At 38.1% G+C, this 24576-nt stretch overlaps 1 protein-coding gene across 1 annotated transcript; it reads right to left on the bottom strand.

Annotated features, from left to right (window-relative positions):
- Nucleotides 1-733: 733 nt before the first annotated feature.
- On the bottom strand, nt 734-23858 carry Top3beta (DNA topoisomerase 3-beta). Its single transcript, XM_089644794.1, has 13 exons — nt 23673-23858; nt 22350-22639; nt 20631-20850; nt 17257-17503; nt 16903-17103; nt 15510-15646; nt 14572-14759; nt 12773-13045; nt 9242-9496; nt 8540-8727; nt 6382-6537; nt 3865-4042; nt 734-2673 (listed from the first exon to the last, which is right to left on the bottom strand). The coding sequence occupies exons 1-13, from the start codon at nt 23761-23763 to the stop codon at nt 2524-2526; spliced, it is 2574 nt and encodes an 857-aa protein (XP_089500920.1). The 5' UTR covers nt 23764-23858; the 3' UTR covers nt 734-2523.
- Between the last annotated feature and the right edge of the window lie 718 nt (nt 23859-24576).

Consider the following 24576-nt stretch of genomic DNA (forward strand, 5'->3'; position numbering starts at 1 on the left):
CATGCAAGCTGCATTGTTTGTTTTACCGCGGGCCCGCGACACTTTTTCAAATTGGCGGGATTTTGGAAAATGGTTCACGCGGGCCACTTATAATTCGTTCCACATTGTGGCCCGCGGGCCTGGGGTTGGGCAGCCTTGGTGTAAACTAAACTTTATTATTATACACAGAAAAAATACGAGATTCCAAAGTATTCCCAATTCATTCCGGGAGTAAGATAATATTAACTGTTAAAACTAAAATTTCTACTTTGAAATTACTCATTAACATTCATATTATGAATGTACTTACATTATATGAAAAAAATTTGTTGAGATTTCAAAATCCTTTAGGATTCATACACTGGAAATAAATACATAATTTACAAATATGTAAATAAGCTAATAAATACTACATATTAATAATTCATTAATACATAATTAAAGAGGCCTTACATATTGTGATGATGGAATTGAAAGAAAAATGAATGTGTTTTTAATTAAATATTAACCCTCTAATGCATTTCGTAAGCGGTAATTCCAGTAACTATACTAAAAATAATCAAGCATTAATTCATGGCATAGTTTATAAGCGCGCTTCATTCTACACATTGGCATCGGTGGCGCTGTGGTCATATATAATCTGCCAATAACTGAAAATTGAATCCAGAATTTTGTGGAATCCGCCCGAAAAATGACTTTTTATACATTTAAACTGTTTATCGAGCTGAAAAAATTATGCTATGATATATAGCTATGATTATTTTTTACTTACATCTTTATTGTTTGTTTCTTTGTATTACGAGGTACTACATTTTCAGTGAATTCATTACCTGCCTATGTTTATCTCATATTTATAGTACATACATCAATGTATGTACTACACTACTGTTATGAGTTATATTGCATTTATAGAACATTGTTATATGTATTTACTATTGTTGTTGACAAAAATTTCCAATAATTGTCATTTTTAGGCATGGCATATCAGCTACACCATTTGCCAAATTTGTTTGATGATGAAATCACGCAACTGATGAATTCGGTTCCAACTGATGATGGAGGCAGGGGTGATGGAGAGGATAACGGTGATTTATGTAGCAAGGACGACAGTATTGCCCAGTTGAATTATATGGCAAGTACCGAATATGAATCTGCCATCACCGAGTATCGACCGACTCAAACTGAAATCATGGCAGAAGAGGAGCCACTCATATCTGAAAATCATGAGTTCCAGTGTATGATGTATTGTCTCTTCTGCATCTAATGAAATTGCAAAACGTACTCTTTTACCATAGAATCCATCCAGAGAGGGGGAACTTCGAGCTCCGCCTGTACGAAAATGCGGAAGAGAAAAGAAGAGTTGCCCAACTAATAAACGCATTATCAAAGCCACTCCTACACCAGCAAAGAGAGCACACCTTCCAATGTAAGATATTCTCTATGACAAGGTGGGCCACTGGTGAGTTTTTCGGGACCAATTTGGGAAGAAGCAGTGCAATTTTCCAAAATTTCACTTGCGAAACACAGTATTTTTTCATTAAATGCAACCTAAGCTTTTGTAATTCTCCTGCAAAAGATGCTTCAATGACTTCCACAACAACACTAATAAATCAAATTTTAACTATCCACTAGCTGTTCCCTGCCACGCCTTGCTGTGGATCAGTCTGTCTGTGCAAATAGAGAAACAATAGGGCGAGTTGCTTTTACGTCCAAAACTTTTTTTGGAAAACAGAGAGCTTTCAAAAGAACATTTTTTTACCTGTCACATGCGACATCTATATAACATAGGTATATAAAAGCACATGCGCATTTGAATGCAACGTTGTGTCAAAATTTCAAAGCAATTGGTGAAGAAGTTTGATTTAAGATTTTGAACAAATGAACATTCAAATTTTTATTTATATAGATAGATGTTCTGCACTTCTTATTTTCACCTTTACCTGGAAAATTTGACACTAAAAAAAAAAATTATGGCGTATTCATACATCTGGTAATTAAATCACCCCATACTGAATTTACAGGTTCAGAAAAAATGTATGCATTAGAGGGAAGCGTAGATTGTACTAGGTTAGGTTAATTTCACACCCAAATTTAAATTATGCTTTGAGTTGTGACATAAATAATACAAAATAAATAGTACATATAATCAAATATGTCATGTACGGACATGGAAGAATTTCACTAAGTTAATCCGTAATGAAAAAATCTTAGATAAAAGCCAAATGTTTGACCCTTTACATAACTCAATCTGCCACTGGTGAAAAATTGGAAACACTGGCCGAAAATATTTAGTAAGATTACTTATTACTTCAACACTAAATTATTAGGTACGCATATTATTACATTAGTCACACAACATAACACCTAGGTAGAATCCATTCACATTCAGTAGCATTGTCCATTGTTACATAAAGTAGGCGGCCATTGATACACAAGGTAAGCGGCCATTGTTATGCATAAGGCAAGCCACCATTGTTGCACAAGGTAAGCGGCCATTGTTACACTAGGTAAGCGGCCATTGTTACACAAGTTGAGCGGCCACTGTTACACAAAATAGGCAGCCAGCTGGGCCATCTTATCCTTGGGTGGTTTGGGCTTGTGTTTGTGCTTGGGACGACCTCTCGACCCACCCCGCCCGCGACCAGCTCCCACTGCACCACCGATGCGTGCACCCACCGCTCTCTGCATCTCCACCTGGGGAAAGAAACACATAATAAATACAAAGCATTGTTTTACTTTTCATGATTTCATGCCTCGACAGTCAAAGATCCTGGTAACGCATGGTCCATTTGTCTGCCGTCGCCCCTCTAGATTTCCTTAAGGACCTCTAATTTTTTAACCGGTTATTAAAGACTGGTTTATACCATCAGAAGTTAACATGTAAAATGAATTTAGATAATAATAATTTACGATTTGAATGGTGTGTATACGACCTGTGACGTCATGACATCAGTGGCTACCCCAAACATCGGGCGAAACGTACCTACCTACCTACCTTTTTTTTATTTTTTTTTTTATAGTGAATACCTCACAAGAGTCCCAACTGCTCCCGTCTGGAGCCAGTGAGACTATGGCATCCCCAATTGGGGGATGTTGTGAGGCTGAAGGTAAGTGGGGAAGGGAAAGAGGAAGGTGGGGAAGTACCTGGCTATTCAGATCTAGTTACTAAACACGGCTAAAGCCATTTGGAGCAACGTTTTAAATTCTGAATGGTGGTCTTACACCAGGGCGATACTGGTACTATCTTCCACTCTGGAACGTGCCGCAAATATACTATATAAATATGCTAAAATACGCAAATATGCTACCTAGTGTATTTTGACAAGTGGAATGTTTTCAAACAAAGACGCCGTATGTAATTTGTCATAATTTAGGTATTCAGCATTGCAATTGTTCTTTTCGGAATTGTTATTTTACCGCCGGTTTTTTGTTGATTTATTTACTGGACGTTACTTACTATAAAGGAATTAAAATTAAAAAAATATTAGGTCGTGTAATTAAGCACGCGAATTTCGGCAAACAGCCGCGTGTGCATTCAAGTCCTGTCACTTTACACGCGAAATCGAGATATTGGACAGTTATTTTTGGACTACTTTCGAAAGGAAAGAGAATACAAATACAACATACAACATCGATATTTACCTACCCTTACTATGTTATTGTAGCGGAAAACAATAAAATATTTTTAATTCATTTTACTTGTCGATTCTAAATACACATATTACGTAATACTAATAACTATGCACACAATACTAAAATAAATTTAATTTTTAAATTATGCCAAATTCAGATCCCACTTTTTTTGTCTTAAGAGAGTTTCACTGTAAGTTTGAGCCAGCAACCTTCCTCTTCCCCATCTCCCTCGTGAACTGCTGAAGTACTCACCAGGCTGGTGAAGGCGGGTTCGCAGAACACGCAGCCGGTCATCTCTGACAGTCCCTTGGGCAGCTTGGTCTTGTCCTGCTTGTACTCCACGGACATGAGCTGTGCCCCGCACTCGCAGGAACTATCCTCCACCACCACCTTGGTGGCGTCCTCAAACAGCTGGATTATCACATCACACCTGGAGGACAGGTCATCATTAATAATTACCATGCTAGTTTGTTAGTGATGAAATATTTGGCAAATGGGCTTTGATACGAAAGTCCTAATACGCACAAAAGTACGATCCCAGCAACAGTTCCCAAGCAATATGTCTCCAATGTTCTCCAGAAATATGTCTCCAGCAATAAGTCAAAAGCAATATTATATGTTTCTTTACATTGTATCTTTTTTTACGTTAGAATTTTTAAATTCACTAGGACAAGCAGGTGTTGAGGTATATGTCTTTACCCAAAGGGACTATTAACCGGGCTAGTTTAAGACTCTTGCTGGTTTAGTTATTTGGTTAGAACTCTTATGCAGTATTCACAAAATGTCCTCAGCATCACCATCCCAACTGCAATGTCACCTAAGGAGTAACCTAAACACTAGTCTGGCCATTGATCATTTTACACGACCCGGGTCGTTCACAACCCACTGGCGAAGTGATCAGATCAAAAGTACCTACCCTATCTTAGATTGGGGAGTTTTAAACATAGAAAAAATGCCATAGATAGATAGATGAGCCACCGCCGTGTTGACATAGACCATAAATTGTATAGACCAGGCGTCTCAAGTCTCGTTCTCGCAAGATGGTTAATATCTATTTCTACGTCACTTTCGTCGCTGCGGTTCCAAGCTGGATTTGAATGACAGCCTATTTCAGGTTTCTACCATATCGATTCCAAACGCCCAGTCTACAAAATTACACATCTATGGTCGCACACCATGCCAATCGCAGGTGCTGACTTACATACTTTAAATTAATATTTGAATTTCTCAACGACCAAAAGATCGAATCTCTTTTGAAAAGTTGATCCGATCAATCATTGATGGTTTGAGATCGGGTCAAAATGATTGCCTAATAGACACGGTAATTTAATAAAAGTTTCCAAGGTTTTTGGTAGTGAAAATTCCGAACAAATGCAAAGAACGCCATCTGAACTATGCTCTACTTTCAATACTATAAACTTTCAATTAGGGAATGCAATCCCGCAAGAAAATGTCAATCCAGGTATTTGCGGGACTGAACAATCTTAGTCCCGCTGGATCTAGGTATTTGCGGGATCCAGCAGAGTGGACTTAGATATCTAATCAATCGTATTATAAAGACCTAATACCTCGATCTACCAACCTTGTTTTTAGAGTTTTAAATTTATACCTAAAATAAAACAAGTTTTTTGGGACATTTTAAATGATTTATTAATAGGTATACCTTTAGTTAGACATAGGTAAAGTTTAAGTCATAAATTGGCAAAGAATAAGATAAGACATAAATTTACACAACATACCCACCTCGGAACAGACTTTGTCTAGTGAGGTGGGTAAAAGAAATCTATGTACACAAATGAAAATAAAATAAACGCCCAGATTGCCGACACTGAAAATGAAATTGAACTGAAACTTAAATTTAAATAATAACGTTCACACGATGAACAATATTCTTGTACAATGAGCATCATAAGTTTAATTAAACATTATTTTGGAAATAGCTTCGTAAAAAAGTTAAAGTATTAATTGTGTCATCTGATAAACGGCTTCTGATATTGGACACAAGGTAGCCAGCGGCTGAAAAAACTCGTTCAGCTTCCACGCTGGTTGGCACAATAGTAATTAGCGCATTGTAAGTGAATTGAAGGTATGTGCCTTTTAATCCACCGGACTCGAAGTAATTCAGAGTAAGTGAGGGTAAATCTGTAGTTGCTCTCTTTCAGCTTTAAAAGATCTTGAATAACCATCATTTTTAGTGTCTTGCCGTAATTCATAACCATTAATTTGATAGAATTAGACGATGTTGGTTAGTTAAAACCCCCGGCTTTAAAAATATCTCGCAAATCCGACGAGGTACAGAAAACTCGCAATGGTAAACCATCTTTAGACACCATTCGTGATACCCTCTTTTCGACGGTATTGTTTTCGCTTGAAAAATGGTCAGTGATTTTATTTGTTGATGGTTGAGGTTCATAATGAGCCGATGTGGAAGAACTGGACGTCGATGCAGTTGTAGAAGCTTCTCTGTAATCCCGCCAGTCCAGCGGGAACCCGCAAAATTTTCGACCGAGATTAGTCCCGCAAAATGTCTGCGGGATCTCGGTATTTCGGGATCCCGGTATACCGGGATTGCATTCCCTACTTTCAATACTATAAAATATTTTTTTAAACTATCGAGGTAATAATAATAATAGTAAAATGAAGTCTTGCCTGTTGCATCCCAGCTTCCACTTGGGCGCTGCACTGGGATCCAGAGCGAGTACTCCAGTTTCACAATATATATATTTTTTAAACTATCAAGGTAATAATAATAGTAAAATAAAGTCTTGCCTGTTGCATCCCAGCTTCCACTTGGGCGCTGCACTGGGATCCAGAGCGAGTACTCCAGTTTCACACTTGACACAGGAAGAAACACCGAGAGAATTCACACTGTGTACGCAAGTTGGATGCGTACATGAGTTGCAGCCAAATCCTTTCTTCATGTCTCTGTAAAAAAATATTGAAGAGGTTAGATATTATAAATAAATTTAAATACATACATAGTGGTAATAAAAATCTAAATGCAAATGAAAATGAAACATTTACCGGGTGGGAAAAGAAATAACTACGTATCAATTTAGCCTTGTAATTGGCATTTAAGAAAACCTATAAATCAGGGCAGCTTGTTGCAAATCAATGTGACATATATAAATAATTATAAGCAATAATTAGCCTGAAAAGTCGCCTCAAGTCAAAAATATTTCACCAACAAATGAAGATATAATATGTCTCAACGCCATCTAGTGAGAAATTTAGCACTAACAAAGCCTTTCCTACAAAAATAAAGTTGTTTGTTTACAGGTGAAAAAAATATAATAATCAGTAATTGTTGATTGAGGCACTAGTACATATTGAAACATTTAGCGGGTTGGAAATAAGCCGACATATCTCAGTGGTTTCAGAGCACCTGACCGGACATCAGAAGGCACGGGTTCAATTCCCGTTGGCGGCATTTATTTTTACTCGGGAGATATTTTCAATTTGTATTGATATTTCAGGCGACTAGATATTGCTTATAATTATTTGTAATTCTTTATGCTATGCATAAAACTCTGTCTTACAAATATTAGTTTATCATAAAAAAATAATGACATATACAAGCTAAAATAGCCAACAAATATACAGCTCGGAATATACAGAGTTGGAAAACAAATCAACATTATGTAGTTCCAATTGCCTTGTGCATCAATTAATACATAGTTGAAAATCAGAACTTGTGGATTGATAATATGTTGTTAATTCAATCTACGAGGCGTATCCAGAAAGTAAGTGTACTGAATTTTTGTAGGTTACAAATCTTCTTACTGAAACAAAAAAATTACATGGTTACCGTAGTACATATGTAAGCTATTTTTCGACATAGTCGCCATTCCTTTCAATGCAGGTGGTGAAGCGGGGGATCAACTTTTTGATGCCTTCCTCGAAGTAGTTTCCCGCCAACACCTTTGTCCACTTTTCCACCTCCTCCTTTACCTCCTCGTAGGTTAAAAACCCTTTTCCACCCATGTACAGCTTCAGGGAGGTAAAGAGATAATAATCTGAAGGTGCTAGGTTAAGGGAATGCGGAGGGTGGTTCAGGATATCCCATTTAAACGAAGCAAGCAGTTCCTTCGTGGCGTTGGCCGTGTGTGGTCTGGCATTGTCGTGCAGCAGGCTGACTCCCTTTGTCAGCATGCCTCTCCTCTTGTTATGAATTGCCTTCCGCAATTTTTTTAGGGTCTCACAGTATCTTGCAGAGTTGATGGTCTCCACTTGAGGCAGATATTCAATCAAAATTATGCCTTGACAGTCCCAAAACACGGATGCCACGATTTTCTTGGCTGAAATTGTGGTTTTAAACTTTTTGGTGGAGGGTGAAGAGGTGAGAACCGTTTTTAAACTCGCGATACCACTTGTACAATTCATAGCTTTATCACCATATGCAGTTTTAACCTCATTATAAACCTCAAACGGAGGTTTTTCCTTCCAAACGAGATAACGGATGACGCCGCGTATTTCGCATTTGGCGGGAGATTGGATTGACATTTTTCACGAAACGTGTTGTCGCGTTGACACTTCTCAACGTACTGACCTTGAACAGGTCTCGTTGCGGAGGGGAAGAGTCAGGCTACACGTAAGTGTAGCCAACATACCGAAAATAAAATTCATTCGGTCGTGAGAGCCTCAGTACACTTACTTTCTGGATATGCCTCGTATAAGGATGTGAAACTATTAAATTGGTTCCAATGAAGTTGTTGATTAACAAAATGTGGATACTTAATACATAAAGCTGCAAAACAATTTGCATTGTGAAGGAATGATATACATAGGTTGCGCTCTAATCGCTTGAGCAAAGAGATGTAATTCTATCCTAACACCGAGAGCTACGATGTAACCTCTCTTCTTATTGCATGCTTAATTAATGAGAAAAGGGGAGAGGTTACAAGGGAGCTATCAGCGGTATGCCTACCTGAAGGGTGGATGGTTGTAACAGTACGGGCAGAAGGGGAAGCTGCGTCCCTTGGTGCCGGCGGACCAGGACAACAGCTCAAAGTCATCCAGCGGGCACTTCAGCTCTTTGTAGATCCTCACGGTACCGTTCTGCGGCAGGCTGTACGTGTCGTTACAGTGGGAGCAGTGAAGACGGGCTGGCTTCGACTGCAATTTATATAACATTGTACATTACTTCGTTGAAAGAATACATAACCAAAAGAATTAAACTGCCAGGGTTCTCTCTCCCTAGGAAGGCATGGGCCTCACTAAACCGCACCTCGTGCAGTCGCAGTCGCTGAACATTGATTTTGAATTAGGTTGTCTCATAATTTTTATTTTTTATTTTTATGAAAATATATAAATTTGCTTTTAAATGTATTAGTTTAACGACAATAAAATTATTTTTTCAATATCTCCAAAACTGAAGTTAAGAGACGTTAACTGACGAAGTTAAGAGCTTTCAAAGTGAACTTGGGTAAAACGTGTGCAACGGTATGTCATGAGACACGATTCAGTATAATAAGGAACTCTAGTGAAAATTATTATGGCTGCAAAAAAAAATTCATATGGGTGGGGAACCTGCAGCCCTGCAGATTCAAGTGACTCCCGAGGCCGTCAACTGCCTGAATAACCTCATCATCGCACTCGACTTCCATAATAAGAAGAATGGATGAATCACCTGAATATACTTCATGTAGCGTCTACACTTCCCGCACCGCGAGTGGGCCTTTCCACTGGCGCTCAGCGGGGAGAAGGACACCTCAAACAGTTGGTCCATGGCCTCGATGTTCAGCACAAAGTGCAGGAACTTCCGCCGGAAGATCTCCGTGGTGTGACGCAGGACCGCCCGGAAGTCGGCCTGGCCGTGTGAGATGAGATTCAGCTGCTCCTCGACGGCTGTGCGCATGGTGGGCAAGACTAGGTCTGGATCTATCTGGAAGAGGAGGAACTTAATTGATGAAAATAATATACTTTAGTCTTAGTTCCAATATAATCACAGCATTATCAAAGCAGTCCTTTTTTGTAATAGTTTTTCACCCCACAGGAGTTTTCTAGCTAGTGTCGAGTACAAAATGAAAGTGGAAAGTTTGTAAGTGTAGATTAAAATTGAGTAATTACTACATAACTAGCGCAGACCTATGAAAAATAGGAGTTGTCTGAATTCTTGACAAATCAGTTCCAATTTAAAATGATTTTCTGTTAAAAATATTATATTAGAGGAAGGTACTTCAACGCTTGTCTGAAGTGTTCAAACTATCAATTGCAATTTTGAAAATGACACTTAAAATCAAAACAAATTTGAGTCCATTGAACCAAATGTCACACTATTCTCGATCCAAGTTAAGAACGTCCTGCTGGCGTACTAAATTAGGTTTTTTTCTGCGCATACCACCCCCCCCGCTTCGTTCCTTCACTATCGCTCGGCTGCGATTCCTGTCTCCGCTCACAATTCAGTATGTCCTTGGCTTTCGTTCTAAGTGCCCGCGCTTAGAGAAATTAACCCATTCAGACCCTGCGATAAAATGAATGTTCAGCCGATATGTCCGAATTCATTATCACCAATTACGAAAAACGACAGGTACACATTATTTATGTATTATTTGTATGACTATTCGATTTGCAACAATGCATTTTTATAATTCAAGGATATAGATAGGTAATATATGTATAAAATTTGTGAATGTTGGTGTTGATCGGTTTTATTTACGATTTGGTCAATGGTTAAACAACATGTCAAAGTAAACAATACCTCCTTCAAAATAAGTGACGCAAGACGACTCATGCAAGAAGTTATCGAAAAAGTTACGCCAGAGCATTGGAGTAACTTTGTTGGACATATTATTGGTATTGATAATTTTTTTTGGAATATCGATCAAATTGTTGATGAACTCGAGGACAATAATAATAATTTGTTAGCTTTTGACATTTCAAATGAATCATCTCAGGAAAATTAATATATTTTTTTGTAATGGAAATGATCCAATAGCAGATTTGATAAATCTGATGCCAAATAAAGTACAATATATATTGTAATACTATCATCATCATTATTTGAATATATAAAATGTTTTCATTTTTGTTTTATTTGTCTACTGACAAATAAAATAAAATAATTTATTTATTAAAATAGTGGGTCTGAATGTGTTTAAGCTCGTCCTTGTAGAAGTGGGGAGAAGGGGCGGAGATATGCGCATCCACAGGTTGTTCTAATGTTGGACCGAGAATAGAAGATTACACTACATAATATAAAATACACGAAACATGCAAAATGCAAGTTGTTAAAATGGTTTGTGGGCAGTAATATACGTATACCAGCGTAAACTCAATACGGGTTACACCTGTCCTGCCAATCTGTTATCTCGGCCCTTAATTAAACGTGAAGTTCATTGGATAAGTTAATATCCAAAAGGACAACACATCAATAAAATTAAATAAAGGACACAATCTAATGAAGAAATAGATTTCCTTGGGATTGCATCCAATATTTGTGGGCCACTCTGTCTGATTCTGTCTGTGACTCCGGTTCAATGAACTCTAAAACGTGGATTTGTTTTGAATTTAAGTTAATCATTTTATAACTATGTATAACAAAATAAAATAATTAAATCTGAATTGTATAATTTAATAACAGCTATTAAAATTATTTTGTAAAAAATAAAAATTGGAACTAATTGTGGGAACAATTCAGACAAGCGACATTTTGAAATGTGTATTTCTTTTGTTTAAAATTTTGACTAACGTTTTACAATTCAGTCAACCCCTTCTTTCATTGCTTTTTTTACAACGCTGATGTGTGGAATCCTGGGATTGGCGATAGCCAACTATCTATCGCCCCTACGTCAGCTTATTTAAGATTTTAAAAAGTAAATAACAAAAAACAACAAAAAAGAGTACAGTAGAACCCCGTTAATTCGAACCCCGATAATTCGAAAAAACACGTAATTCGAAATTTTCGCAAAAAAAATTTCCGCTGAAAAAATTTTTCAGACAAATTTTTTTTTAATTCGATATTCGTTAATTCGTAATTCGAAATTTATTTTTGTCCGCGCACGAAAATTTGTTCGTGTAATTCGAAAAAATTTAATTTTTGCGAAAATAAATCATAATATTTCGTAAATCTGAATCTAAAAGTCTATTTAAAATGTATTTTTACGTGGTTATACATCGTCCTAATTAGAATTATTATTTTGTAAATCTGAATCGATTTACACTGGAATGTCGTATTTTTTCAAATTTTTATCGAATATCCGAGTTTAAAGGGCCGAGAAAATACATTTTACGCGGATATATGTCGTAGTTTTACGAGTTTACGCCAAATATCTGAATTTAAAGGGTCGGCCGCGACGAAACTCAGCCGCGTAATTTCGATTTACGCGTAAATATATCGTATTTCATCACCGCGACGGAAATCGGACGCGAAATTTCAATTTACGCGGAAATATATCGTATTTTTACCAACTTTACTTCGAATATCCGAGTTAAAAATACGGCGCGACGGAAATCGGACGAAAAATTTCGATCCATGCCGAAATATGACATATTTTTACGAATTTACTTCAAATATCTGAACTTAAAAGGCCGGCCGCGACGAAAAACTGCCGACAAAATTCGATTTACGCGGAAATATATCATATTTTTACGAATTTATTTCGAATATCTGAATTTGAAGAGCCGGCCGCGACGGAATACGGCCGCGAATTCTCGTTTTACGCGGAAATATATCGTATTTTTACGAATTCAAATTCAGATATTTGAAATAAAGGGCCGGCCGCGACAGAAAATTACCGCGAAATCTCGATTTACGCGGAAATATATCGTATTTTTACGAATATCTCAATTTAAAGGGTAGGCCGCGACCGAAATCCGCAGCAAAATCTCGATTTACGCGTAAATATATAGCATTTTTACGAATTTATTGCGAATATCTGAATTTAAAGGGCCGGCCGCTACGGTAATCGACCGCGAAAATAAAGAAATAATTGATATTAATACGAATTTACAACTAAAATACCACCTGGATTTGAAGAGGCGGCCGAGAAAATCGATTTTCGGCGTATTTTTTTTTGTTTTTTTTTCATAAAATTTCGAATTACGTGGGAATTCGTTAATTCGAAATTTGATTTTTGATGTCCGTTGGATTTCGAATTAACGAGGTTCTACTGTACTACATATTCCGACCAAAAACAGACGATATTCAATAAAACAATACCTCCTGATAACCGTGCACCAACACAATCCCCAATGTGGTTGGTGCCAGTTTTCTCCCGCCCACCACATTGACGTAGTTCCTTTGGCAGATGTTGTTGATGTGCACGGGTATGGAGGCGTCCGTTCCGATGCCGTGTTTCTCCATGAGCGTGATCAACTCCGACTCGGTCAGGAAGTCGGGCGGGGAGGTCTGGCACTCCACCAGACGGCTGTCATGGATGGGGATGGCGTCTTCCACGTTCAGGTTGGGCACGTATTCGTTCTTGCCGAAAGCCTGGAATAAATTAATGAAAATTTTAATGATAAGATTGCATACAAAATTGAGTACAATGTGAGAATGCATTGAATCGAAACATTGATTTATCGAGAAGTGTTGAACTTGTGCACTATGGAATGCATCACGAGAGAATCCTTACAACAAAAAAGCTTGCTCTGAAAATCTGAAAAACAAAAAAAAATTGTTGTTCTAATACTTTGTTAGGCCTCTACCCTCGTGGGGCCTTCAGGGAACCAAGGAGGCGTGGAGAGGAGAGATGAGGCCCTCTTCCCTCGTAGGGCCCTTAAGGAACCGAGGGGGAGTGTACTCTTCCGCCATGGGGCCTTCAGGGAACCAACGGGGAGTGGACTCTTCCCCCATGGGGCCTTAGGGGAACCAAAGGGGAATGGAGAGGAGAGATGAGGCTCTCTTCCCTTGTGGGGCCTTCAGGGAACCAAGGGGGATTGGAGAGGAGAGATGAGACCTGGGAAGACACATTGTGGAACCAGAAGACATATCCACATATCCAATGACAACCCTGGTGAACTTTATAAAAGGGACCGGGTGACTGTTAAAGGAATGAGGTAAAATGGGAGATAGCACAATGGGCCTATGGCCTAAGTGCTCATGGGAACTATATGTAAACCGTCTCCGCTTATAAATAATATACTTTGTTGTGTTTTTTTTATATTAACTCCAGACTGGAGGTCCTGAGGAAAATAATCTCCCTCGGGGCCTGCTATCATTGGGAATGATATGTGAGGGGTCTTTTTGAGGAGAGGAAGGAGTGAACATGGATCTTGATGAGACCCATGTTGTAGGAGGGAAGAAACTCAGAGTTTCACAGTCCAGCTGTTGAAGTCAAGAATGCTTCGTACGAATGGCTTGTTCACATGTGACAAAAAATGACAAACATGCACAAATATTTTTAGGAGCACATGTGGCGTGTTTCCCGACTATGCACAGGTGCCAAAAGGATCAACGACACTAGTTCCTCGAAACGTCTTCCATGAAAATACCTGTAGAACAAGGACAGCATTCCCACCTGACGCCTGTGCTCTGCTCTAAAGATTGCAATCCACATGTTAAGATAGGGGAATCTATCAAATGGACAACCGTTTCTGTACAGAGTCGAGAGAATTTTTTAAAGTTCTTTGGGGCTCCACAACAGTTTTCGCTGCCAATGGCTGCGTTGTTTTGTAAAATATTGTTTTTAGAATCGTGTCCGTTGCTCGGTGTAATCACCTCAGGGTTTCGTACATTACATCACATTATCGTATTGCTTGTAATCACGTAAGATATAAGTGGATTCTGGTGATGCCCATATGCCCGAAAAACCTGGAACTAACGTTATCATACCTGGAACTGGTATTCTCATGGCAAGTGTTGGTTTCTTTTGCCTCTCCATACCTGCTTTTATTCTGATACTCATTTTCACCGAATTTCATCAAGCATTATTGGCATAGATTAAAGTTTACAGTTCACTAAATTCATCGGAAACTGCATACAAACACATTCCAATGTATCGCATTGGGTGTACCAACCTGCCAGTGCATGACTCCCGTGTACCCAGCATCCAGGAGAGTGTTGCCCGTGTAGGTGAAGATCTCCGTGCCGATGGTAAAAGTGAGCACCGTTGCGAGGTAGGTGCAGTCCTTGGAGAGGGTAGCGATGAAGTGGCGCGTGATGTAGTCGTACAGCCTCCACATGTCGTTGTCGAGCTCCGCTTCAGCTGAAAATACACACACATATTGTATATAGAAATTAGAGGCTCTGTTGAGCAACTGAACGAACCATTCTCAAATGCCAACTGTATACAAATGTTGGGCATGTATTCTCAGATGGGGCGAACTTAGTTGTGTACAATATTTTGCTTCTTCAAAATTATAAATGGTATTATTGATTCACCTACTCTACTGCAACTCATTCCCTTCAATATCCCCTCGCAAAGACTCAGAAATAATGAACTGCTCTTCCTCAACCATCATTCGACAAATTATGGATATTATTCACCATTGTCCAGAATGTGTAGACTGGTCAACTCAAGTCAAAAACTCAACTTTTTTGGGATAAGTCTGAATGATTTTTGCCAGTCGCTAAACAAGTGACGGAATATTATAAGTGTCCTGTAGTCCTGACCCATGGCGTATTCTTGACTTGATTCAACTTGTCACTTCATTTTCTTATATTATATCTACCATATGTCTTTGCTTTCATGTACCTTTGTCTACTCCTGTATTTTTAATTTTACTTTATTCGTGTTATTATTTTGTAATTTGGACGATGTCCGTTAATAAAAAAATAAATGTATGTCAACTGAAGGCTTGTTGGGAAGATTGCTTCCTTTGAAGGAGATCATAATATTATGTGATCTTAATTACTTGAAGAATATATGTAATGTATTTTAAATACAGGTAAGTCCTGTAGGGTATGCCTATCTTCTGCGAGGAACCGGAGAACTGGTACAATGTGTGGTACTCACTGGCGGGTTTCATGGGAGTTATTGGAGGATGGTCTCCGGCATCATGCCCCTTCTTGGGCTTGTTGATGCCCTCGGCCAGCAACTGACGCACCTCGGAGCCCCAGCGAGAGGAGCTCTGCTGCTGCTTCAAGGTGCCACTGGAATTGAGGAAGAACAATAATTTTAGTACTACAAATCAATTTACATTAATTTTGAAGTAAAACTTCTTTACGCGCGTTATGCAATTTCGAGGACCGGAGTAAAACCAACTCATGTTCGTCATCAAAAACCGTGATCATTTCGCTATAGGAGCCTAGCCAATATTATATACCTACTTTCGGTCGCTCTCCAAACTCAGCTTCGCGGTCTAGAGGCAAAGCGCCCGATTGTCGTCATGAAGAACCGAGGTTCGATCCCCGCTTTAACTAATTTTTTTTTTTTTGTGATTTTTTTAATAATAATTTTTTTAAAAGTGATAAAATGCTCTCGTGCTGCGACTTTTAGATATTTTGACTATATGATATTTTGGTCGAATACGTAATAACCGCGGTCTAGAGGCAGAGCGTTCGACACTCGTTATGCAGGACCCGGGTTCGAATCCCATATTTTTATAACTTTTAATTTTTGTAATAATGATTTGTAATAATGTAGTAAAAAATTAGATAAATTTGTTAATTTAAACTTAATTTACTTTACGGTACCTATATGATATTTTGGTAGAAATATAGCTTACAAATCGAGCCGGAAGAGTCGCTCGGTATTTTGATTAATTATTTTTATTTTGATTCATTAAAATTACTAATCAAGGCCGATAACGCCGCGTCGCGCGAAACATCTCTCTTCGCGGTCTAGAGGCAGAGCGTTCGACGTCGTTATGCAGGACCCGGGTTCGAATCCCATATTTTTAAAAGTTTTAATTTTTTTTTATCATATGCTACTTATAAATATGTCAATAGACAGAAAAAAAGAGAGAATGAAATGAAAAGAGAGAGAGAAGAATAATAAAAGTTTCACTTCCGTCGTGCGTAGGCTTGCCACACACTATATTTTTTTAAGGTTACTAAAGAAAACCACTATTGATTTTTATTTTTTATATTAATTCCAAACAGCCTATGCAATCTTGTGGAGAGTATTTATGAGGAAGGGAAGGAGTGAACCTGGGTCTTGAAGAGACCCATGTTCTAGGAGGGAGGTGGTTTTCCAACAACACAGTGGTTGGAAAATCATAGGCTACAGGCGAGCAGTTGAACACAAGAAAGAGTTGTAGAAGTAATCCATTCTCAACTGATGATTTGATGATCCACCTATTTATCCACATTTCAAAGGATTTTAACTTCCGTTTCAATGTGTCCAGGTTTCAATACAACACCATTTAGATACTTAAAATAAATAATAATATTTAATAATAACTCACACCAGATCAAAGTTCTCCGGATAGCTGGTAGTCTCTGTACGAGGGTATGAGATATACCCCTGCGTGTACAGCCTCTCCGCCACTTGCATGGCGTGGTGTGGGCCCATGCCCAGGCCGGAGGACCCCACCCTCATGAGCTCCACGGTGTTCAGAGCTGCGGGGCGGGGCTTCACTTTCTCTTTCGAGGTTATGTCGGTGATTCTGTAACAGAATAACCAATGATTGTTAGTAATGTGAACTGATGTAGTATTGATTGATACAGTATATACCCAGTCCAATGGAAGCTGGAAGCACCACCCAGTACATCTCCGGCTTAAAGGTCTAAATCTCCTTAGATGAATGTACAATACTCACATGGCCTCCGTGTGATCCTTCAGTCCGTTAAGAAACATGGTGGTGACGTCCTTCTCGAAGCAGCGCACCCTCTGCCAGTCCAGCGGCAGCTCCCGGCCCTCCTGCGTCCTCACCGTCACCCCCACCACCCAGTACATCTCCGGCTTGAAGGTCTGAATCTCATCGTGGCGCTGCACGCAGAAGCCCAGAGTCGGAGTCTGACAAGGACCGTAGGATATCAGGGAGACATCAAGGTCTCCATAGCGACCTGGAAAGTAAAGATTCATACTAAATTTCATTGATCTGACGAAATTATAGCACAAATATTCCCCGAAGAAGAAAGTAAAGTTCTCATTCTACTACCTCTCCTTTCTTAAGTCAACTTTTCCAATAGCCTTGCACTGTCCATCCTCAGGCGAGAAGTGTAGAGTTGACTCCGAAAGAGAACCAGTTTCTGTCCTCAGACTAATAGTACAGGTAATAAATAGGCTGGATAATAATGAATAATTGGATAATTTGCATAGCGCCATTTTTGTGAAATATCACCTCAAGGGCGCTGTACAACTTAATTAAGATTTCCTAAGCTCTATCTAATTTTATTATTTACAAACGGATACAGAAAACATTGAGTATGTCAGGTCACTTCAAATAAACACATTTTTATTAGAAAGCTTGGAGAAGATAAACTTCGCATGCAGAGGGCACTGTATTAAAAACACTGGACAATAAATGATTTTATATCTGCTATTTTGCCCTCTATATGATATTACCTTTATTAAAAGATTAGTGGCAAAAGTATAGAAGTTGATGTTTATTTTAAAATACTGGAAAATTTAGGACTCGGAATTTTTAGGTAATTTGTAAACATTTTTTTTTAATCCCTTCCCCTAGTGCAGGGGTGGGGAACCTGCAGCCCGCAAGGCTTTTTGGTACGGCCTGCGAGTACTTTCAGTGCAGCCTGCTGACCCCAAATAAGGAGTATAAAAAAATTACTTTTAGAATGCGAGAGTGGTTTTTATTCATTGTGTTTTGTTAGATACATTTTTAAGACATTATTACAAAACCACAGAAAGGTATAACATAGCTGACAGGTACTTACGTTACTAGAAAGCAGTTTATTCACAAATAAATAAGCAAGCCAACATCCTTTTTTAATTTATTTTTAATTTGTTATTATTTTACTAATAAGAAATTAAATGTGGGATAAGAAATTAAATGTGTAATAAGATATTAAATGTGTAATAATAAATTATGAGTGTAAAGCTGCTGCCACACGCAAAGCTCACATCAACAGATAATGTAAAGCACAATAGCGCTCGCCATACAATCCCATACAGACCCGACACACGTAAAAAGATAACGCGCTATAAGTGTGGTTCTGAACTTCGCTAACCGAATTTATTTTACGTAACCGCTCCCGCTCCCGACGCGATATTTGAAAAGTTATGCGTCCCCCTCTCCGCCGTAAAAAGGAGAGGGGGTCATTTTAATTACGGAGCTACCAACTAAGTTCCGTGTTCCCTTTGACAGCCATGACATAAGCAGCCTAATAATGCATTTCTTATTTATTATGTTAGCTCATATCGTCATGTGTGCTAGTAAATTTAGAAACATAAAAAAAAAACTTTATTTGGCAAACATACTTAACATATATTTAAAATATAAATATAATCAATATTTGAATTTGAAGTAAACAAATTTTCGCCCTTTCAAAATTAATCATATTTTTAACTCAGTATGTTTATTTGGTAATATCATTCGGTTTTTTGATAAAGTTGGACGGCCTGATAGCTACATAGAGAAGCTTCTAGTTTGTTCGTTTGTTGATTGTTTTCAATTGTTTTTCTGGGTAATCTGGTTTGCTCTCGTCAGCTCTCGTGCTCTCTTCTCGTTCCCTGCCCTGGTGTTGGTCCTTGCCGCCTTTGCCTTCGACATTTTTGGAAATCGACGTGAGCTTATTTCACAATAATTTATTATATGTCGCTTTCGTCGATCGGCGTGCGAACTGCGAATTTCCTGATTCGACGGAGAGGTTATGTCAGGTTATGTGAAAATGCGCTATTTACGCGCGGATTGTTTAAAATCTAAAAAGTTTATAAATAGCATTTATAATTATATAGTTGGCGGCATCATCATCTGAGGATGAGCTGTCCAACAGATCCAGCAATAGGCGACAAGTATCATCCATTTCGAAAACGTGCTCAAGCTGTCAGTAAGTAAAGTTGTCACTTTGACAGATGAAATTATGTTCCTCGACCGCTCTCGAATTCAACTGACCCCCTCTCCTACCATAGGAAGAAATATTTGATAGCGTCGTGTGTCGGTAGAAAAGATGATGCGCTGTACATTAACTTTTGATGTGAGCTTTGCGTGTGGCAGCAGCTTAATGCTAATTTAACCAGGGACTCGCTTACTTGCAGATAAAATTACAGTTGTTGATTCATTTAAGAAGGAAACCATTCTCGTGTTTGAAGTGCAGTTTTAAAATTGTAGTTACATATTATGTGTTCAGAAAAAAACATTCCGAAAGCAATTTGGAAAAAATTATGAAAATTCATGAATTTTTTATTAGTTATTTTCAAATGAAATGATAAAAAAGTAACTTTGAAAGTTTGTAATACATTTGTCTAATAAAATGCATGTGTTTTTATATTTTTTTTCGTTATCAGTAATTTTAGTAACAAAAAACGTAAATTTAAGCCATTAAAAAAAAAATTGTTTTTATTCAAAATTTTAATACATCAAAAATTATATTTTTATTTATAATAATATAATTTGAAGTTGTATTACTTCACCTTTCAAAAACAGTTTTTAATTTTTGGATACATTCAGAAATATTACATTTATTTGGATTTTATTGCAAAACGGGAACAATACGACCTTGTGTCAAAATATGAGACCTGAGGAGTTAAAAACAATTTTATCTTCCGAATGATGTTTTAAAATTCAAAATTTCAAAGGAAACCATTCACATGTTCTAAGTGAAGTTAAAATTCTAGTTTCACACCAGGTGCTGCAAAATTCTGAGGAGAAACGTTTGCTTGTTCCGCGTGTCAAGATTATTTAACATCCTGGACTCTAGAGGGATGTTCCACTACTTTGTTTACTCTGCAGATCTTTGTTTATACTGCCGAGATGAATGCACAAATTTTGTTATCTATTTTGTACGGAACGATCCAATTTAGAATGTGGACCTGGGGTCGGTTGATGGTCTGTCCCCAAACTAAACTCATACAAGAGACTTGGCCAACCTGAGCATGAGTTGCCTCTGAGTAAGATTGTTCCTCACACAAAGATCAGTCAGGATGATTGTGAGAGCACATTCGGTGCTGTATAGACCGTAGGACAACTCTTTCTGTGACTCGAAACCAACAATAAAAGTGATCATTTTTTACCTTGGAAGAATTTAGTCTGAAATCTGGTGAAAGCGCAGCCGATCCTCAGGTCCAGCTCTTGCCTGGCGTCCACACTCTTGGCCTCATTCTCATTGGGCCGGCCCAGCGTGGCCATGGCCGCCTTGATGTCCTTCTCCGTGATGGCCGAGAACTTTGCGCGGTACGTCACGGCCGGCGAGTAGACGTCACCGCTTATAGAGCCCTGCACGGCCGTCATAACCTGCATTTTATCAAAGAAGATTATTAGGTTGGTTAAATGAAAACAGATGCAAATACAATTTGGGAGGCGGGTATGGATACCGCCGCCCCGGGAAGCATTTATTTTATAACCAACATCTGTGCCATATGTCTCCCCAAGAGGTTCTCTGTGTTTGGGTCTTATTTCAAATTTAGGAAAAGTGAAATATTAAAAGTCAGTGCGAATTTTATGTTGCCAAAACTCTCCAGTTAAAAAGATTTTCTGGTTTATAATATGTTTAGATCTTTTAGTATCAATACATGACCGTCTAACCCAGAGGTTCCCGATCTTTTTTGCCCTGTAGACTACTTGCCAAAAATTTTTTTTTCCGTAGATCCCCTGCCTGCCGAATATTGAATTTTCCTAAAACTATTGACGTCCCATATGATAATCATTTATTTTTTTCATGAAAAGATTCCCTTCCCTTGCCTGTCCAACAACCGGATGGCGGTATGGTTCCTCTGTCTTTACACTGTGCAGACAGGGGCGCCCTTGTGAGGTATTACACCAAATGAAAATGAAGCAGGATAAGCAACGGGAATTTCTTTCTGTAGCTGGCCCTACAGAACTGCCCCTTAAGTTCTTTGTCAGTGCTTATTCCGGTCAGTTCTTCTTGTCACATGATATCCGATTCTTCAACGTTCCATTTCCATATTCAAAATGTCCTCAAACTTAGGACGGGTTGTTTCGGAGAATTTGAACAATTCTTCAAATTTCAAAGTTAATTTTCAGGTCCTGTGAAAGATTTTTTCAAGTTCTGTTTTTATTTCAGTTCTGTCAAGCAACTACCCTATGCTGATATAATAACAGAACTGGAATAGGACTTTCACAGAACCCGGAAATCAACATTGAAATTTGATGAATTGTTCAAATCCTCCGAAACAACCCGTCCTTAGTTTTTAAGTCTGTGTGAAGTGCATTTAAATGTTGAACGTCATTATTACCCTGGACGTTTTTCAAAAACAAGTTAAGGAATTATGAAAATTCGCGGCTTCCAATATTCAATGATCTGCTTGAATATATTAATTCTGACGTGAAAAGGAACGTAAACTCTATTTATATTCCTCAATTAACAACTTTACGAAAATATAAAAATACAAATATCAAAAAAGTAATTTCTCAGTCTATTATATTTGTGTTCGGTCTATTGTGTCATTTACGGAACTTCTAAATGTTGACTTGAGGTAAATGGGGTTCCGCTCGTATGTACCCCCATTTGAATCTCGTTGGCCCCCAAATTTTTTTCTCGCTGATATAGGACCCCCTGCAAGCCGATATCGACCCCTGAGGGTCGATATAGACCACTTTGGGAACCTCTGGTCTAACCGCTCCGTCGGCACTCATGAGGAATGTGCGCAAAAATTAAAAAAGACGGCTAAACTGTCATCCTAGCGACAGGATGAAGGTAAAAAAAATCTTCAGTGCTTTCTACATCTACTGTCTTACCGATAGTTTGTTTAGCACACAGCCAATAAACCTACCTCAAAACAGATATTCTCTCCTTCCTTATCACAATCGAGCCACAGGATCAGGTAGTCGCAATTCCTCGACTCCTGCGCGAGGAACGATGGTATCCTCATCTTGGGGACAGCCTCCTTCTTCTCCGTGGGGCAACTGAACAGTTCCACTGGATCCACGCGGTCCCAGTTGTTGTACTTCCCTGGGAAGTCGAGACTCATGACATGGCCGCAAACCGAAGTCATCTTGAAGCGTACGGTTTCATTCTTAAACGTTCCGGTCCATTCGTGGACGGCACATGCATTACTGACACCTAGAAAATTAAAAATTATTACAAAATGATATTAACCTTTTCGTCCCGGACAGAAAAAATCACATATGTTCCGAAGAGGGGTCACTAGAGTCCCTCAATTTGTCTAGCTTATAAGGGTAATAAATAATCTTATATAATTTCATTTGGTAACAATCAGAGGGAAGTATATTCTGTATATTTCTGTAGTCCTGTTCAAAATCATTTGATAAATAAAGTCTCAATTGATATTCCCATGAATTTAGACTATAACGCATCTTTTTCCATAGAAAACAGGGAAGGCGAGCCGGTAATGGCATCACTCCTTGATTCAGAATCTCGACTGGCGATTGGCGATTACAGCGTAGATCGTTTGTTGCATAGAGTGTGGTATGTAAATGATTAGCATATTGGTAAACTAATAAACAAAAGAATAAAATGAATGGATAATTAAATATTTTTAAAACTACGGTGAATCAAGATCTTTAATGTTTTACATTTAAAATTTATCATCAATAATAATAATCGATTTTAATTTTTTCGAGATAACTACTAAAATGCATTATTTTTCCATTTTCGGAAAGTAAAATACTTACACCTCATTATTATCGAACTACAACATGGTGTTTTTAACATAAAATGTGCGTATTGCTAGTCCCTATTTTCTGTATATTTACCTGACCAAAATCTATTGAGTTGACTTCACAAAGACAGTTCAGAAATTAATCAAGTTAACCTAACCTTTTGAACAGTGAAAATAGTTTATAACGAAAGGAATTATCTATTTTCCATGCTTTGCAAATATAAATCCTTCAATATTAATTGTAAATCGACGTTTTGTAATGTCGTGGGTAAAAACACAAATCTCGATAACAAAAGTACAGCAGGTAAAACTGCCATAAAATTTGCATAATTTTCTGCATTCAAATTAAATAAATAACGCGCATGGAAATTTCCTGAAAGAGATATTTAAAAATTAGAGCTTTCCACAACCATTCATATATATTTCAATAAATCGTAGGTGAAATATGTAATAATTAACCAATTACATTCTAACCTTTGGTGGTTGCATTTCGGCCATTGCTCAATATAGTTGCCAGGGACGCGGCTAATGACGGCTTCTCAGCCACCATCAGAGCCGTCTTCATTTTGCGGTATTTTTTTAACAAACTTCAGACCCACTGAATGTTTTATTACCGGCAATTTACGCAAAACAAGCAAATTCGCTACGACCCCATGTCCATTTTTATTTTTTGACAAATTAATGTTACCATGCTGAGAAAAAGTTTTCCTTGGAGAAAAAAGGGAGAAAGGTGACCCGATTGATTTTTCAGTCATAAACATTTTCCATTTTTTTATTATGCTGGGTTCCCGTTCACAACAAGGTCCGTATAAAATGTTTTTAACAAGTTCGGCTCATCGAGGGGTAGGCGGTGATTGGCTAGAAAGTCGTGACGTAACTACAAGTCCATTTCCACTGGAAGATTTGAATTTACTGCAATGCAAGTAGCGTCAAGCGACTCTGAATGCAAATACAAAACAGATCTGAACAGATCTATTAAGTCCAGGACAGAGAATGAATGGCATGGAGGCCAAATCTAGGGTGAGTGGAAATTGCCTGGAAGCCATCTTGTATGACTTACTTTTGAAATGATTCTGAAACCGCCATTCTGATAATATTATTATCCTAATGACTGCACAAGTATGGATTGGTGTAAACGGAAGTGGAGTCCTCTATTATTTAAAAAAAAAAAAAAAAAAAAAAAACCGTTGAAGTTTTTAATAGAAACTGCACTGAAAATTAAAAAGACCTTTTTTCGGACTTCTTGCACTGGATTTTGTAACTAAATACTGATTCTTTGACTGGGTTACCCTCCCAATGCAAGAAGTCCGAAAACAGACTGTATTTATAAAGATGACGATGTTTGTATGCAAAGCGGTGCACAATGAACTATTTATAA

The sequence above is a fragment of the Hesperophylax consimilis genome, chromosome 21 (genome assembly GCF_061612785.1).
Source record: "Hesperophylax consimilis isolate HC1 chromosome 21, BYU_Hcon_1.0, whole genome shotgun sequence".
NCBI lineage: Eukaryota > Metazoa > Arthropoda > Insecta > Trichoptera > Limnephilidae > Hesperophylax > Hesperophylax consimilis.